Here is a 15842-nt window from a genome sequence, read left to right on the forward strand (position 1 = left end):
TCTCTTCTAGTCTCCAGGGAAACCACATTGGAGACTCTGGGGCCAGGATGATCTCAGAGGCCATCAAGACAAATGCTCCCACGTGCACTGTTGAAATGTGAGCAAAATGAGTTCCTGTTGGATGGAGCAGGAGGACGGGCAGAGTCAGCTGGAAGCTTTCGAACAGAAACGGCAACTTCTGGGGACCTTCCTGGGAGCTGGGAACGCTGCTCACTCAGCACGAGAGCTGGGCTCCGCACGGAAGGAGAGGTGCTGCCAAAGGACATCGTGAGCCCCTCTCCTGGTGGCAGGAGTGGTCCAGGCAGGGGCCAACGGGTACTCTGCTACAGCACAGAGAAGGGAGGGGGCCACCACCAAGGGACTAGGGGACAAAGGCCTGAAAGCTCAGCATTGCAGGAGGCTAGTTCCGGCTTATTTACAACCTGAGGACTTCATATGCCCCCAACTCTTAAAAATGTTGATTACTGCCCCTTTCCACTCACCTGGTTAAAATCAACTCAAGTCTGTGAGGAGCATGCGTTTGGGAGGGGCGACAGAGGGGACCCTTCTTTCTTTTCTCAAGAAGAAGGTTTTAGGGCATCAAGCTTACAGACATGAAAAAATTATGGAAAAATTGTGAAGGAAAATTGAAAGTTTTAATTCTAGGATTCTAGAAAAAGAGACAAGAGAATTGATTTTTTTTTTTTTTTTTCAGACAGAGTCTCGCTCTTGTCACCCAGGCTGGAGTGCGGTGGTGCCATTTCAGCTCACTGCAGCCTCCGCCTCCCAGGTTCATGTGATTCTCCTGCCTCAGCCTCCCCAGTAGCTGGGATTACAAGTGCCCACCACCATGCCTGGCTACTTTCTGTATTTTTAGTAGAGATGGGGTTTCTCCATGTTGCCCAAGCTGGTCTTGAACTCCTGACCTCAGGTGATCCAGCAGCCTTGGCGTCCCAAAATGCTGGGATTACAGGTGTGGGCTACTCCTGGCCCCATCTTTTATTCACTACAAAATCAAAGATGTGGGCGATGCCTGGCACATGTTATCTGGAGTCTGGCACATTGGTTATCAATAGCACATCCAATGTATTCAGTGACGTCTTTTTTTTTTTTTTTTTGGAGACAGAATCTCTCTGTTACCCAGGCTGGAGTGCAATGGTAAGATCTCGGCTCACTGCAGCCTCTGCCTCCTGGGTTCCAGTGATTCTCCTGCCTCAGCCTCCCAAGTAGTTGGCCTACAGGTGTGCACCACCATGCCCAGCTAATTTTTATATTTGGTCAGGCTGGTCTCCAACTCCTGACCTCAAGTTATCCACCCACCTCAGCCTCCCAAAGTGCTGGGATTAGAGGCATGAGCCACTGTGCTCTGCAGTGATATCATTCCTTAGTAGGCTTCCAAAGCCACTGCTGTGGCCACAGCTTCCCTATGGAGACAGGCAAGCTGAGCTTCTATGTGGCACGAATTTCCACAGCTGTTTGTGTTGGAAGGAAAAAAATCCAAATGGACACCACAGCTCTCATCAATTAAAGAACCACAGAAAATGTTTATGAAGACTATAAAGCAATGATCACTTTTGAATTTGAAAGGAATCACACTATTGTTTAAAATGTTTCTTCAAAAGTGAGCATCCAGACCGGAATCATCATGGATGCTAAGGCCATGGATACAGGCCTACGTGGGAAGATGATATCCTCACAGTCTCAAAATAGCAACCCACGAAGGTGATAATCCTAATTTACAGAAGTAAAAAGGTACCTTCATCTAAAATCTGGCCAATGCAGCCTGAACAGAAGTGACAGAATTGAACATCGCTAATAATGGGAAAAATGGACATCATGTGCCCCCAGTCTGATGCACCACAGAGTCGTCTCTGATGTAGTCTTCTTGTCAAAAAACGTTTGCCTGATACTAATCATGAAGGAACAATTAGAAAAATCCAAACTGATGGATATTCTGCAGAATAAAAGGCCTGACCTCATCAGAAACATCTATGTCATGAAAAACACAAAAGGTTGCAGATAGTGTGAATTAACTTAGCAGAGTTATACCTTAATGCAAGATATTTGGCTGGATCCTAGACTGGAGGAAAAAGTCTGCTATAAAGAACATTTAGATCACTTGTACTAGCTGGGAAATAACAAACAAAACGTTATTTGTAAAAGGGGGAAATCTGAAAATGGCTCTTGCAGTATTCATGAGTTTGTGCTGGGCATAGACTTCTAGACTGACAGCTGTTTCAGTGATTTTAAGGTGATGCCCCACTGCCTGCTGGTTTGCATCGTTTCTGTCTGAGTGAAGAGCTTGGCAGAACACAGAGAGAGCTGCACAGCCAAACAATGGAGAAAGCTGGACCCCACAGAAACCTAACACTGAAGAAACCTCAGGAACCAAAGTGGTGGAGAAAACACAGAGTCCTTCCTCTCTCCCTTTTCAAATAATGATCATACATCTTCAAGCTGTCTGAAATGGTTAGGGAGTTCAGGGATGCACCAGAGCTGGCTGGCCCAAAAATCCCATCAGAGCAAAACAGAAGAATTTAATTCATGTCCACACAGAAAGGACTTATAGGTAAGATGAAGGCCCTATAGCTCCCTTCCAATTAAAGGAGTCCTCAATTCTAGCACCTGAGAGTCCCCTGGGTCTAACAGCTGTGATATTTATGTAGTGTGTTGCTCACCTAAATGAATATAATTTCCTTCCAGACAAGTGACATTGATATTAAAGTGCTAACAAAAGGGATCTATTTATTTTTATATATATATATATATATATATATATATATATATATATATATTTTTTTTTTTTTTTTTTTTTTTTTTTTGGGAGACGGAGTTTCGCTCTTGTTACCCAGGCTGGAGTGCAATGTGCGATCTCGGCTCACCACAACCTCCGCCTCCTGGGTTCAAGCAATTCTCCTGCCTCAGCCTCCCAAGTAGCTGGGATTACAGGCACATGCCACCATGCCCAGCTAATTTTTGTATTTTTAGTAGAGACGGGGTTTCACCATATTGACCAGGATGGTCTCGATCTCTTGACCTCATGATCTACCCGCCTCAGCCTCCCAAAGTGCTGGGATTACAGGCTTGAGCCACCGCGCCCGGCTCTTTTTTTTTTTTTTGAGACAGAGTTTCGCTCTTTTCATCCAGGCTGGAGTGCAACGGCGCGATCTCGGTTCACCGCAACCTCCGCCTCCGGGGTTCAGGCAGTTCTCCTGCCTCAGCCTCCCGAGTAGCTGGGACTACAGGCACGTGCCACCATGCCCACCTAATTTTTATATTTTTAGTAGAGATGGGGTTTCACCTTGTTGACCAGTATGGTCTCGATCTCTTGACCTCGTGATCCACCTGCCTTGGCCTCCCAAAGTGCTGAGATTACAGGCGTGAGCCACCGCGCCCGACCTTATTCTTCATGTTAAAAGAGAAACAATAGTTTAGATTTCCCATCAGAAGTTCGAGGACTTTGTTTTTGGTAACTAGTACCAATAAAAATTGAGTATCTGAAAAATTGCTTTGTAGTTTCCATCAATACACATTTTTAAAAGCATTTTAGGAAGTCCTCTAATTATACAGCAAAAAAATTGTCAGCAGTGGCCTGCTAGTTTTTCACTGACCGAATCACAACCATCCTCCTCAGGTTCGGAGGTGTGCTCTGTTACTTGGCCAAAACCACATGGTGCCAGGTCACAAGGCACTTGCACCTATGTGACTCCTGGATCCATTCTACAGTGGGTCACTATTAACTGAAATACTTTAATGAAAATGATCAAGTACACAAAGCCTGCTGTTGACAGAAACTTCCTTGCTCAAGCAAGGCAGTGCTACTGTACACGGTGAGACTTTGCACAAAGTCAGTTCACCAACAGATGAACTAGAAGCAGGTGGCACAATGAAACACCCTTTGCAGCTGTTGCCTATGTCTGTGGATGGGCTCTTTGTAGCTCAGGTTAGGCTTCTGTGTTAAAGTACATTAGAAGAAAATATCACATAAGGAAAATAGAACTCTATTTGCATGTTTTTTTCAAAACAGACATCAAGTCAGATTCAGGCAAACCAAATCCATAACATCCAAGAAGATGGAGTGATGCTACGGCATCTTAAAGCCACGGCATCTGAGGTGGCTGGCATGGCTTCAACACACTGGCTTCCCTGTCAATGTATCATTTACAATACAGTGCATTTCAAACTACTGGTGAATTCAATGAATGCTGGCTGTTTTTTTTTTTTTTTTTTTAAAGGAATAATCTTAAAATTTAGGAAAAGAAAGAGGAAAAAAAGCAAAGATGACAGAAATAATTGTCACAATCTCCTAAAACTGATGTCTATCCTATCATACTTGTGAACTCCCGAATAAGGATTTATATCTGACAGGTACAAATAAAATTATAGTTTTAAGTAAAATCTATTTAATAATATGAAATATGGTGTTAAATACATTTATTAAAAGATAAGTAACTTCAGAAGTCTTCCGAGTTTTTAATTGTAAAATAATAAAAAATTGTTTGTGCTTTTCTTTATAATGTATACTTTTTTATTTTTTGAGATGGGGTCTTACTCGGTCGCCCACGCTGGAGTACTATGGTGTGATCTTGGCTCACTACAACCTCCGCCTCTGGAGTTCAAGGGATTCTCCTGCCTCAGCCTCCCCAGTTGCTGGGGTTACAGGCATGTGCCACCACACCCAGCTAATTTTTGTATTTTCAGTACAAATGGGATTTCACCATGTTGGCCAGGCTGGTCCCCTGATCTCAGGTGATCCACCTGCCTTGGCCTCTCAAAGTTCTAGGATTACAGGTGTGAGCCACTGTGCCCTGCCTACTGTATGCTTTTTACAAGCAGCATGCTTTTCTTTTTCTTTTTTTAAAGACGGTCTCACTCTGTTGCCTAGGCTGGAGTGCAGTGGCACGATCAGGACTCATTGCACCCTCAACGTTCTGGTCTCAAATGATCCTCCTACCTCCTGGTCTCAAATGATCCTCCTACCTCGGCCTCCTGAGTAGCTGGGACCACAGGCATGCACCTCCACACCTGGCTAATTTTTAAATTTTTTTGTAGAGATGGTGTCTCACCTAGTTGTACAGGTTAGTCTCAAACTCCTGGGCTCAAGTGATCTTCCCATCCTGGCCTCCAGAGTAGCTGGGCCCACAGGTGCTTGCTACCACACCCAGCTAAGTACTTTTTATACTAAAAAAACAAACTCCACTTCTAATTTTACAATAGAAAAATTTTTCTAGAGCTACTACTCTACCTAATTCAATCCTGTGTTGCTGTTTTATAAAATCAGAAACAGGAACCTATGCTGACACTTAACTGTCTCCTTCCCCTACAGACACACTTAGGTAGTGAGCTGGAGGAAACCTGCCTTAGTCCCTGTGTTGTGCACTAATGGCTTGCCACACTTTAGGCAAAACAAATCTCCTTTAGAGAGACCCTGGCTGGTGGGAAGGAAGTGTCCGGCTGTCATTGCCATGGGAGTCTGGAAGCTCCGCGAGGGCAACCCAGGTCACCAGAGTTTTCAAACTTAGTACCAGCTGTGGAAACATGAAGGTGGCTGTAATGGAAGGCGAACTGGACTCAGAGAGAAAATGGAGTACTCCTCATCTGGAGCCTGTCTCTACTGCCTGATTTTCAAGGAAAGTCAGTTTTCATTTAACTTTAGCTCACCTTCTTTCAGCAAATTTTAGTTATTAAAATACATTTAATGCTTGGTATGGTGAACATGCAGAAGAAAGAAAATAAGACTACAAAATGAATTAAGGGCTAGAATTAAAAGTTGATGTACAGGAAATGTTCTAAACTGTTCAAGTGATTAACAGCCGGATGTTCCTCTACCATTCCGAACACAAGTCCCAGTGCCAAGCTCCAGCCCCAAGTCTGTTAGATTCTCAGAGAAAATGTACAGTATCAAAGGCAGCCGAGACTTGCGCGGCATCAGCTCTTATTTCTCCTTGAGTTTTTGTCCCGTGGATGTGAATCACTAACAACACACACATTCCTCGAGTTTTAGGAGATAAATAAGGTGAAAAAGAAAAACCAACTTAGATTTGTTTCAATTCTTATTTAAGCTTCATGGAATGCAAACAGAAGGCTAAAGCAGAAATAAGTATTGCTTCAGTATTCATTGAGTCCAGCCAGCTTAGCGAACAAAACAGGCGTTACCTTCCTAACCTTCTAAGTTCCCATTTACCTACACATCTGAGGGTTTTAATCTGCCTGGGTCCCTTGGCAAGAAGGTCAGAAGTCGTTGTCACTGTCATCCAGGGGTTCAGGTTTCTTGACCCTTCGACTGGGCTTGGTTGGCGAGAGAGCAATGCTCTCATCTTCCAAATCCTCATCCTCATCATCATCTTCCATGTCAATTTCACTGTCCTCCGAGTCCTCCTATAGGAAAAAGATGGCAGACACAACAGGGGGCCCCACTTCATTCCTGACATCTTGTCCTAGGATTCTCTGCTTCCCTTTCTATAGCAGCACCCCCGTGTGAAGGAAGAGGCCCTGGCAGAGTGACAGGCAGGCTGTGGGATGGCATACGGATGGGAATGAGGCAATGTTCTGCCAGCTGGAATGTATCATTCAACCAGAATCCTTCAAACACCAGGTGCATCTGGCTGTGGCGCTGCAGGGGCTGGCCTTCCTACAATGTCCTAGAAGCACTCTGGATCTGCACTGAGGACCACAGGACCCAGAGACTCCCCACCACAAATGGCAAGGAGGGCAAAGGCTTGGACAGAGGGAAGGGAGGCCTGTTTTGGCTTTTTGCAGATTGTGGATGGAAAGCAACACAGGCACGGGTATAAGGAGATAAGTAAAAGATACACCCTCTCCCTCCTCATCAGATCCAGTGCAACCAACTCAGCTCAGCTTTAAAATGGCAGGTCCTGCGCCCCATGTAAACCAGGATGGCTGGTCATTCTATCTAGATCATTCCCGCCAGTGCACACACATGCTGTAATTTCCTTCTTGGAAAAAAAAAAAAAAAAAAAAAAAACCCATTACATATTCCCACCTTCCTCTCCAGCTGCTCTAGCCTGTCTCTCTCCCCTCACACAGACCTCCTGAGTGAGTTGCTGAACTCACTGTCTGCACCGGTGCCCCTCATGGCCGTTTCAGATCCCCGGGGCTCTCAACCACTGACCCCAGGACTGCTCTTGTTAAGACTGAAACATTCATTGGAGTGGGAAGATTCCGAGGCCTCAACTTGCTTGAGCTGTGGAATCAAACGTTCATCCTTAAAACCAATCTCCTCCAACCCCCAGGGCCCCTTCTCTAGTCCACGTCCCCCTCCCTCACTGCCGACATCCCGTCAGCTTCCCCTGCCTGCCCTTCTTCCCCAGCCTCTGCAGGGCAGAGGCAGCTCAGAAGCTTGGGCCACCTCTCTTTTCGTTCTACCTGCTCTCCCTAGGCAGTCACATCTATCCTTTGGCTTAGATACCATCCAAATATGGGTGGCTCCAAAAATTCAATCTCTAGCCCAGACCTGGTCCTTAAACTCCAGACTTAAATTCCACCTGGCTACTCAACTCTAGCATGTGGCTGTCACAGTCCATGTCCAAAACCAAACTTTCCATCTGCCCTCCAAGCCACTTTGTCAAGTTGGCCCCATCTCAGAAAATGAAACACTGCTTTCTGTTGATTATACCACAGCCCAGGCACCCTCATTTCTCTAATAGCCTCTGTCTAATCAATTCACAAAACCTGATGGTTCTTAGAGACAGATCCAGGACCTGCCCACTTCTCAACACCTCTGCTGCCACACCTTCAGCCAAGCACCATCACCTGTGACCTCCATGGCTGCATGTGCCTCCTAACTGGCTTCTCTCAGATGGAGGTCAGCTCTTGGCCCTTCTGGGCTCACGATTCTCCAGGGTCTTCTCGCACTCAGATAAAACACAGAGTCTTCATCTCACCCTTCAAGGCTCTGCATAGCCCCTGCTGCCTCTCTCGCTCACCCACAGTCCCGCCAGCTCCCTCTGCTCCTTGACGTCAGAAGCGCATCCACATGCCCAGGTGCTGCCAATCTACGTGCTCGCTCCCTCTACTCAGACCCTGCGCAAACACCAACAGAGCCCTCTGCTGACCTCATGGAAGATGCCACTCCCTCCTTTGTCCCTGTCACTCCCTGTCCCCTGAAGCTGTCCCCTCCTGTTAACAGTATGAGCCCTGATCCATCGTTATTGCTGTGGTGCCAGCTGTGAAGCAGGGGCTTGTCTCTGCCCCCTGCTGTGTTCCCCATGATCCACGATAGCACTGGCACCTGGCAGGCACTCGACAGACATGTGTTGGATGCTGAGTAAACACATAACGGAACCCTGTGCCTGGAGGGCTGCATGGATACAGCCTCCTCAAAATTAACAAGTGACCAAAAGGGAATAAAGCTCAGCTGCAACACATTCTCTCTGAGAAGAGAGAATGCAAACCCTGAGGAAGAGGCAGGCAGTGCTGCCCTTGAATCCCCAGTGCCCATGCTAGACTCCCTCAGCTTCTGTCTTGGGTAGGCAAGATGGAGAGAAGCTATTTACCATCCACGCCCGAGCTTGTTAAGAAAGCTACTTTCTAGGTGCTCTCTCTGCTTCTCTACAGACCTTGACCTGTGAATTCAAGGCCCATCTCTGTGCATGCTGCCGGCAAGTCTGGGCAGCCTCTCCCCACAGTGAATTCCGTGGCAGCACCAGCTGCGGGTGCATAAATCTGTGTGCAAGAACATACAGCCCTGCTTCCATCTCTGCGGCCACTAGTGCCACAAGGCACGGGTGCACCCACCAATGAAGCAGCCTGGGGTCACTCTGTCTAGCTGCTCTTTGCTGTGTAAGCTGAGCAGCACTTCCAGGGATGGCAACAAAGAACAAAGGCCTGAGTAATGGCCAGCATAGCCGTGAATGACCGGACCCCCCACGAAGATCCCCAGGCTCCCCTTCTGGTGAAGTGCTCCAGTGAGTTATCCATTCAAGGCAACCTGCCATCTCAGCCTCATCATGCCCGGTGCCCGAGGGCCTGGTCTGGGGACAGCACTGCTTCCCTGTTCCTTCCCCAGTACAGAGTAGGGGAGAGGGCTGGTCCTGAGCCAGGCCCTTGGCGTCCTCCTTCATTTCTAGATTACAGCCCAGGGCCTGAGAACTGCCCAGCCTCAGTTTTCCCCATCTCCAGGCTTAGGGCTTGTGCCTCCTCCTTACCATAGGGGCCTTCAGTGATCCTGCTCTCACTGTGGGATCCCTTTCGAGAGGCTTTTTGCTGAGGATAAAGGAAGCATCACTCCTAGGGAGAGGCCCCCGACTGGCCCTGGGAGGGCTGACAGACACCCACAAACGCACGAGGCAGAACAGAAAACCAACCTGCTTCTTGGAGCTGGAAGTCTTGCATTTACCTAACAGAGCTGGTGCTGCTTCCATCTTTGGAAAGCGAGAATGGAAAGAACAGTGAGAAGGCAAAAAAAAAAAAAAAAAAAAAAAAAAAAAGCAGAGCAAGCACATTCACTTGAAAAGAAATGAGCCATCCACGAGCCAGGAAGAGTCTAGAACCTCACGAGGCCAAACCCTGCCACACATCGAGCCACGGCCGGGCTGACCACAGACGGCTCCCTGGCTGCTGGCAGCAACTCAGCCACTCTCATCTATGGGGACAGCCAAGCCCACAATACACAGAACCGCTGAAGGGAGCAGGAGACTTACATTGTCATCGGAGTCTCCACCTTGCATCGTGCCCACAATGCGTTTACCAGGTCTTCCTGAGAACAACAAAAGCATGAAGAAGTCATAAAAAATCCTTGGAGAATAAAGCAGGAAATAGCATTCAAGATTTGTTTTCTGGCCAGGCGTGTTGGCTCATGCCTATAATCCTACTTTGGGAGGCTGAGAAAGGAGGCCAGGAGTTTGAGGATAACCTGAGCAACATAATGAAACCTTATCTCTACAAAATTTTTTTAAAAAAATTAGCCAGGTATGGTGGTTCACACCTGTAGCCTCAACTATTCAGGAGGCTGAGGCAGGAGAATTGATTGAAACCAGGAGGTGGAGGTTGCAGTGAGCTGAGATCACGCCACTGTACCCTAGTCTGGACAACAGAATGAGATTCTGTCTCTCACACACATACACAAAAATGCAACTGTGCTCCAAACATTAACAGGTGGTAGATAAGAATTATTTTTAATGGCAAATATAAGACAATTTTATAGTATTAAAATAAAAATTTACAGAACCTTTGACCTAAGACTTTGCCTTTTAATGATGCAACCTAAAAATATACAGACATACAGAAAGCTGGACATACAAGGAAACGAAGGGAAATAAATATCAATATGAGAATGTACATCATGGGTACAGTCGTGCTAGGAATATGATATAGCCATTAAAAAGTAAGGGGCAGGCCAGGTGTGGTGGCTCACGCCTGTAATCCTAGCACTTTGGGAGGCTGAGGCAGGTGGATCACAAGGTCAGGAATTCAAGATTAGCCTGGTCAACACAGCGAAACTCCATCTCTACTAAAAATACAAAAAATTAGCCGGGCGTGGTGGTGGGTGCCTGTAAGTAATCCCATCTGCTTGGGGGCTGAGGCAGGAGAATCGCTTGAACCCAGCAGATGGAGGTTGTAGTAAACAGAGATCACGGCACTGCACTCCAGCCTGGCAACAGAGCCAAGATTCTGTCTCAAAAAAAAAAAAAAAAAAAAAAAAAAGTAGGGGGCAGAGCTATATTTTACTGACAGAGGAAGAGTTCCAATTGTATTTAATCTTTAAAAACAAAAGCAAGCTGCAGAACCATACATACAGTCTAGGTGCACATAGGTTACATATTTTTGAGGTGATCTCTATGTATGTATGTATATGTGTGTATATTCGTATGTATATGTACAGAAAGGCAATTTGTAAAGACACACCCACCCTGGCCACTAGCCATGAGCCCTCCCAGGTGGGTGTGAGACATGAGGAAGACTCCAGGAGAGCATGCACATTAGCTCTACAAATTTTGTTGCCTGAGTCTTTTTTTGTTTTTAACTTAGTTTTTTGTTTTGTTTTGTTTTTGTTTTTGAGACGGAGTTTCGCTCGTTACCCAGGCTGGAGTGCAATGGCGCGATCTCGGCTCGCCGCAACCTCCGCCTCCTGGGTTCAGGCAATTCTCCTGCCTCAGCCTCCTGAGTAGCTGGGATTACAGGCACGCGCCACCATGCCCAGCTAATTTTTTGTATTTTTAGTAGAGACGGGGTTTCACCCTGTTGACCAGGATGGTCTCGATCTCTCGACCTCGTGATCCACCCGCCTCGGCCTCCCAAAGTGCTGGGATTACATGCTTGAGCCACCGCGCCCGGCTGTTTTTAACTTAGTTTTAAGAGACCCTCTTTGTTGCCCAGGCTGCAGTGCCATGGCTATTCATAGACACAATCATCATGCACTAAAGCCCCGAGGGTGGGCTCAAACAGTCCTCCTGTCTCAGCCTCCTGAGTAGCTGGGAATAAGGTGTGTGCCACTGCGCTGAGCCTTGTTGCCTGAATGTTTTGCAAGGAGTAAATAAATTAGAAGAACTTTTTTTTTAAGGCAGAGATGCTCATTTAAGTGTCTTTCTGCATTAATTCTCAGCCTAATAGGTATATAATTGCAGTGAGAGCAGTCTAAGACCCAGAAAAGGGAGACTATAGTTCAGTGGCAGAGGCAGTGTGTCCTGTGGCTCTCTGAGAAATACCAAGTCATGAATATGAACCATCTAGTCTTGGGATCATAGGTAAGAATATTAGGGGCAAACATGACCACTGAACAGTTCAAGAGCCATACACAACAGGACAGGATAAACCTGGAGCAAGAGCTGCTTCCAGCATCCATTCATAGTGCGCCTGTGGGACTCAACACTAAGCAGCCCTGCCCCAGTCCTGGCCAGGTGTTCTGTGAAACAGGGCACGGGGAGGTGGGCCAGCGAAAGACGCCGGCTTACCTTGCATGAGCACCTCCATGGCTGTCCGCGGCTTGGACAGCCGCCTCTCTTCCAGCTCACTGTCGGATTCATCGTCCTCCTGGATGTCTACGTCCGAATCATCGTTACCTGGCAGAAACACAAGTAGGCCAAACAAAGGAGTGGCTGCATCATCACAACTCAACAGCTCTGCCCAAAGTAAAGTTTGTGTGCAAAATTCATTTGTACTTCTAGCCTTCCTTTAGATGCATTAGATTTCATGAGACTCTCTGGATTTGCCGGTAGATGCTTAGTAAAGACTTAATGTGGACAATGATGTGTTGTGTGTGTGTGTTTTTTTTAATTTCCAAATTTCCAAAGCAAGAAAAAAGTGGGTCAGACATGTTAGTCAGAAACAGCACTACAGTCATCAGAACAGCACCGCTGACTCCTCCAATCCCATCCTTCCAAAACCTGCATGGCTCCCTGGGTGCAGAGAAGTCAGTGCCAGCCAGTGAGGTCTTTACATATTCTCTGCAAAGACTTTCAGGAAGATGATAGTTTTCAAGCTAATTGTGTGGAAGCCCTTGAAGGAAATCTGAGATTGTAAAAACTGAATATCCAGCTGTCAAGTGCTTGGTTAGTTCAGGGAAAAACCCATTCTCTGTCCAATGTTAGGCTGTGTTACCAGAACTAGAGCTCCTAGATCGTGACAAAGATGAGGAAGTGGAGTCTGCTAAAAAGGTAACAAAAAAGCCTGCAGGCAGGAGACCAGGGTAGGAATGGCACCAGTGAGGCTCCCCTGAGGAGGGTGATCCTAGTGACTGGCAGTGAAAGCTGGTGATTCGATGTTCTCCCCTGGGGCAAATCCCACCATACAGATAGATTTTTTCAAAGTAATTTTCTTTCTTTCGTTTTTTTGAGACAGAGTCTCACTCCGTCACCCAGGCTGGAATGCAGTGGCACAATTTTGGCTCACTGCAACCTCCACCTCCAGGATTCAAACGATTCTCCTGCCTCATCCTCCTGAGTAGCTATGACATCAGGCATGTGCCACCACGCCCAGCTAATTTGTTGTATTTTTAGTAGAGACAGGGCACCACCATGTTAGTCAGGATGGGCTTGATCTCTTCACCTTGTGATCTGCCCACCTTGGCCTCCCAAAGTGCTGGGATTACAGGTGTGAGCCACTGCACCTAGCCCCAAAGTCATTTTCAATGGAACAGCTCTTTATATTACTTTTTTAAATACATTCTTTGGAGTCCTGTACCCACAGGCTGAATATTTCCTAAATGGAACCTACAGAAGGAGTCTCCACTGCAGGGAGAAAGACCTTTCACTGCCTGCCACCTGAGTTCTCTGCACCCAGGGAGCCACAAAGGTTTTGTAATGATGGACTTGGAGGAGCCTGCAGTTGCTGTTCTGATGACTGATTCAGAAGTTAGTCTGGAAGAACAGTAATTGTTAGTCTGCCAAAAGGCTTTGCTTTGCCTCTGCTACAAGAGGGTAATATGGCTGGGGGCGGTGGCTCACGCCTGTATCCCAGCACTTCGGAGGCTAAGGTGGGCGGATCACCTGAGGTCAGGAGTTCAAGACCAGCCTGGCCAACATTGGGAGAGAAATATTAATGAAGAAAAAAAAGGAAGTTCCTAATGCCACAGTGCTGAATCCTGCATAGGGCACAGTAACAAATTTGCCACCAGCAATGAGGTTTAGAGGGACAGCGGGCAGATGAGATGCTTCTGGCTTTTATTACAGGATATCTGAACAAAGCACTTGGCCATGCTGCTCTCTGAGGCCCTGATGGCATTCTCCTATCTCTGACCACCTCTTTTTTCTACACCCCACGTCTCAAACTTTCTCTCTTCCTCAAGTCCCTTATGCCAAACAAACTCTATCACCGAATCCCAGATGAATTCACATCCCACTTTAAATAAAGATGGTATCCATCAGATGGGACCACTTCAAGCATGTGACCCACCTTCCAGCTCACCTGACCTGCCTGGCTGGAGTCCTGTGGTTCACACATTTCCTCACTCAGCCAAACGCATCTCCTCACCTGGGCGACCAAGTTTTTGGGAGCTTTCCTCATCTGCTTTCTCCTTTCTCTCCAGCTCCACCGACTTAGTCTTAGCTCAAGTAGCATCTCCTCAGTGAGGCCTACCCTGACTCCACTTAAAACTGCAATTCTATCATCCATTTCCCCACCCCATCCTTTTTCATTCTACGTTTCCCCCACAGCAGTATTCCCCTTCCAACATACAGCTCAGTGCTCACTGTTTCTCTCCTCTTACTGGAATATAAAATCAGTTAAGGCAAAGATTCCTGTCTTTTGTCCACCGATACATCCTCAGCATCCAGAACAGATAATAATACTTTGTTGAGGCTGGACATGGTGGCGCATGCCTGTAGTCCCCGCTATTCTGGAGACTGAGGCAGGAGGACTGCTTGAGCCCAGGACTTGAGCAGACAGTCAACTCCAGCCTGGGCAACACAGCAAGAACCCCAAAAATAACAAAAACTGTGTTGGATTCAATCTGCTGTCTGCAGAACAGATGGAACAAGAGGATCTCTTTGAGCTTTTGGCTTTTGTTCATTCTTGCCCTTACTTCAAGTTTATGCACCACTAAATTTTCTGTTCAGAGGAGTCTTTCATAGATGGAGAAAAAGTCACAAAGTCCTCATTTCTATATTTCCCCACTGATCCCAAAACTCTGCACCACAATCCCACATGTGCAGGAAAGCAAAGATGAATCAAATAGCATCTTCAGAAATTCAGGATGAACAGAACTGAAAATGGTCCTGCATAAAGATTTTCCTAACTTCTTTGTCCACCCCAAGATAATTAAGTGCTACCCTTCATTATGTTTATTTAAATTAGAAATTATTTTTCTGAGAAAACTGAATCACATATGCTCATGTGTCTTTGTCCCTCAAGAGATCACAGACCTACACATCACCAAATTAAAGTGTGAGTTCAAAAGAATAAAGCAAGATCAGCATGGTAGGTCTCAGCACCCTGGCCCAGGGAAAGAATGGGATGCAAGGAACCAACCAGGGCTCTTATATGAGCTGGGCCTCTCAGAAGGGATAACCCCATGCAGGCTCATCACTGCGGGCTACCTCACACTCTTCTGGCTGACAAGGAATTAAAAAAGGGGAGGGCAGCTTTGGCTAGACAGGCCCTTCAAATTTCCTAACCCTGTTCCTGGAGGATTTCCCAGCAGTCCCTATTCTTCCACCGGGGTTTCCTGAGATTCAGATGATAGAGTCACAGAACGGGCAAAACGAGAGAAACAAGGGAAATGGCAAAGAAAGAGAAACAGAGAGAGAAAGAGCATGCATGGGAGGAAGCGCGTGTGTGGGCCTGATGCCTCAAGTATGCTGTCCTCAACATGAGAGCAAATAGAGTATTTCACCAAGAAGAAAAGAGAGAGCAATCAGGAAGAGGAGGAGGAACCTCGTGCAACAAGGCCACCAATTCAGGAGGAAGACCCTGCCTGGCTGCTACTGGCTCCCGACACAGACTTGACACTGAGTTCATGGATAAGAGAATCTGACTGGTCACAGGCAGCACTCCTTCCCGGAATCGAGGCCTTGTATGGACGTAACCCTGTGTTTCTCCAGGTGAGTGTCTTGTTGAGCCATTCTGGATTATGAGGAGCATCTCAGCAGTGTTGGGACCATCACGAAGCGAGTGGCCCCTCTGCCTGCACCGCATCCCAATGCTATCAGTCAGCCCCAAAATACAGAACACTACACACCTCTGGGACCACATTTTCTTACAGTTACGTATCATATATAATTCAAACTATCATTTAAACAGGGGAAAATGCTATGTTAATTGGCACAAGAAAGAAATGTGTTTTAAATGCTGTATTTAAACCAGACTCTTGAGGGAATACAATGCTACCCAATACAGAAGCTGTGAGGAAATTGCCTTCTGAAAATATTTTTGCCCCTATGGTCAACAATTTATTATGCTTTCCAAAA

The 15842-nt window shown here is 46.6% G+C and overlaps 2 protein-coding genes across 15 annotated transcripts in view; one reads left to right on the forward strand and one right to left on the reverse strand.

Annotated features, from left to right (window-relative positions):
• NLRC3 (NLR family CARD domain containing 3) overlaps nucleotides 1-101 on the forward strand; it is a 38423-nt gene extending 38322 nt beyond the window's left edge. For all 12 annotated transcript variants that reach the window (XM_074381665.1, XM_074381673.1, XM_074381672.1 and 9 more), the window contains one exon: nucleotides 11-101. In XM_074381665.1, coding sequence (XP_074237766.1) covers nucleotides 11-101 — 91 coding nt within the window. The remainder of the gene's footprint in view (nucleotides 1-10) is intronic.
• Nucleotides 102-3964: 3863 nt separating this feature from the next.
• Nucleotides 3965-15842, reverse strand: part of CLUAP1 (clusterin associated protein 1) — a 43586-nt gene continuing 31708 nt past the window's right edge. For 2 of the 3 annotated variants that reach the window (XM_039477845.2, XM_003928466.4), the window contains 4 exons: nucleotides 11892-11999; nucleotides 9642-9697; nucleotides 9306-9362; nucleotides 3965-6357 (listed from right to left, as the gene is read on the reverse strand). In XM_039477845.2, the coding sequence (XP_039333779.1) occupies nucleotides 6211-6357; nucleotides 9306-9362; nucleotides 9642-9697; nucleotides 11892-11999 (368 nt within the window). In that variant the 3' untranslated portion in view covers nucleotides 3965-6210. The remainder of the gene's footprint in view (nucleotides 6358-9305; nucleotides 9363-9641; nucleotides 9698-11891; nucleotides 12000-15842) is intronic. The other variant, XM_039477846.2, reaches the window with a different exon arrangement.

The sequence above is a fragment of the Saimiri boliviensis genome, chromosome 12, assembly GCF_048565385.1.
Source record: "Saimiri boliviensis isolate mSaiBol1 chromosome 12, mSaiBol1.pri, whole genome shotgun sequence".
In the NCBI taxonomy this organism is placed as follows: Eukaryota; Metazoa; Chordata; class Mammalia; order Primates; family Cebidae; genus Saimiri; species Saimiri boliviensis.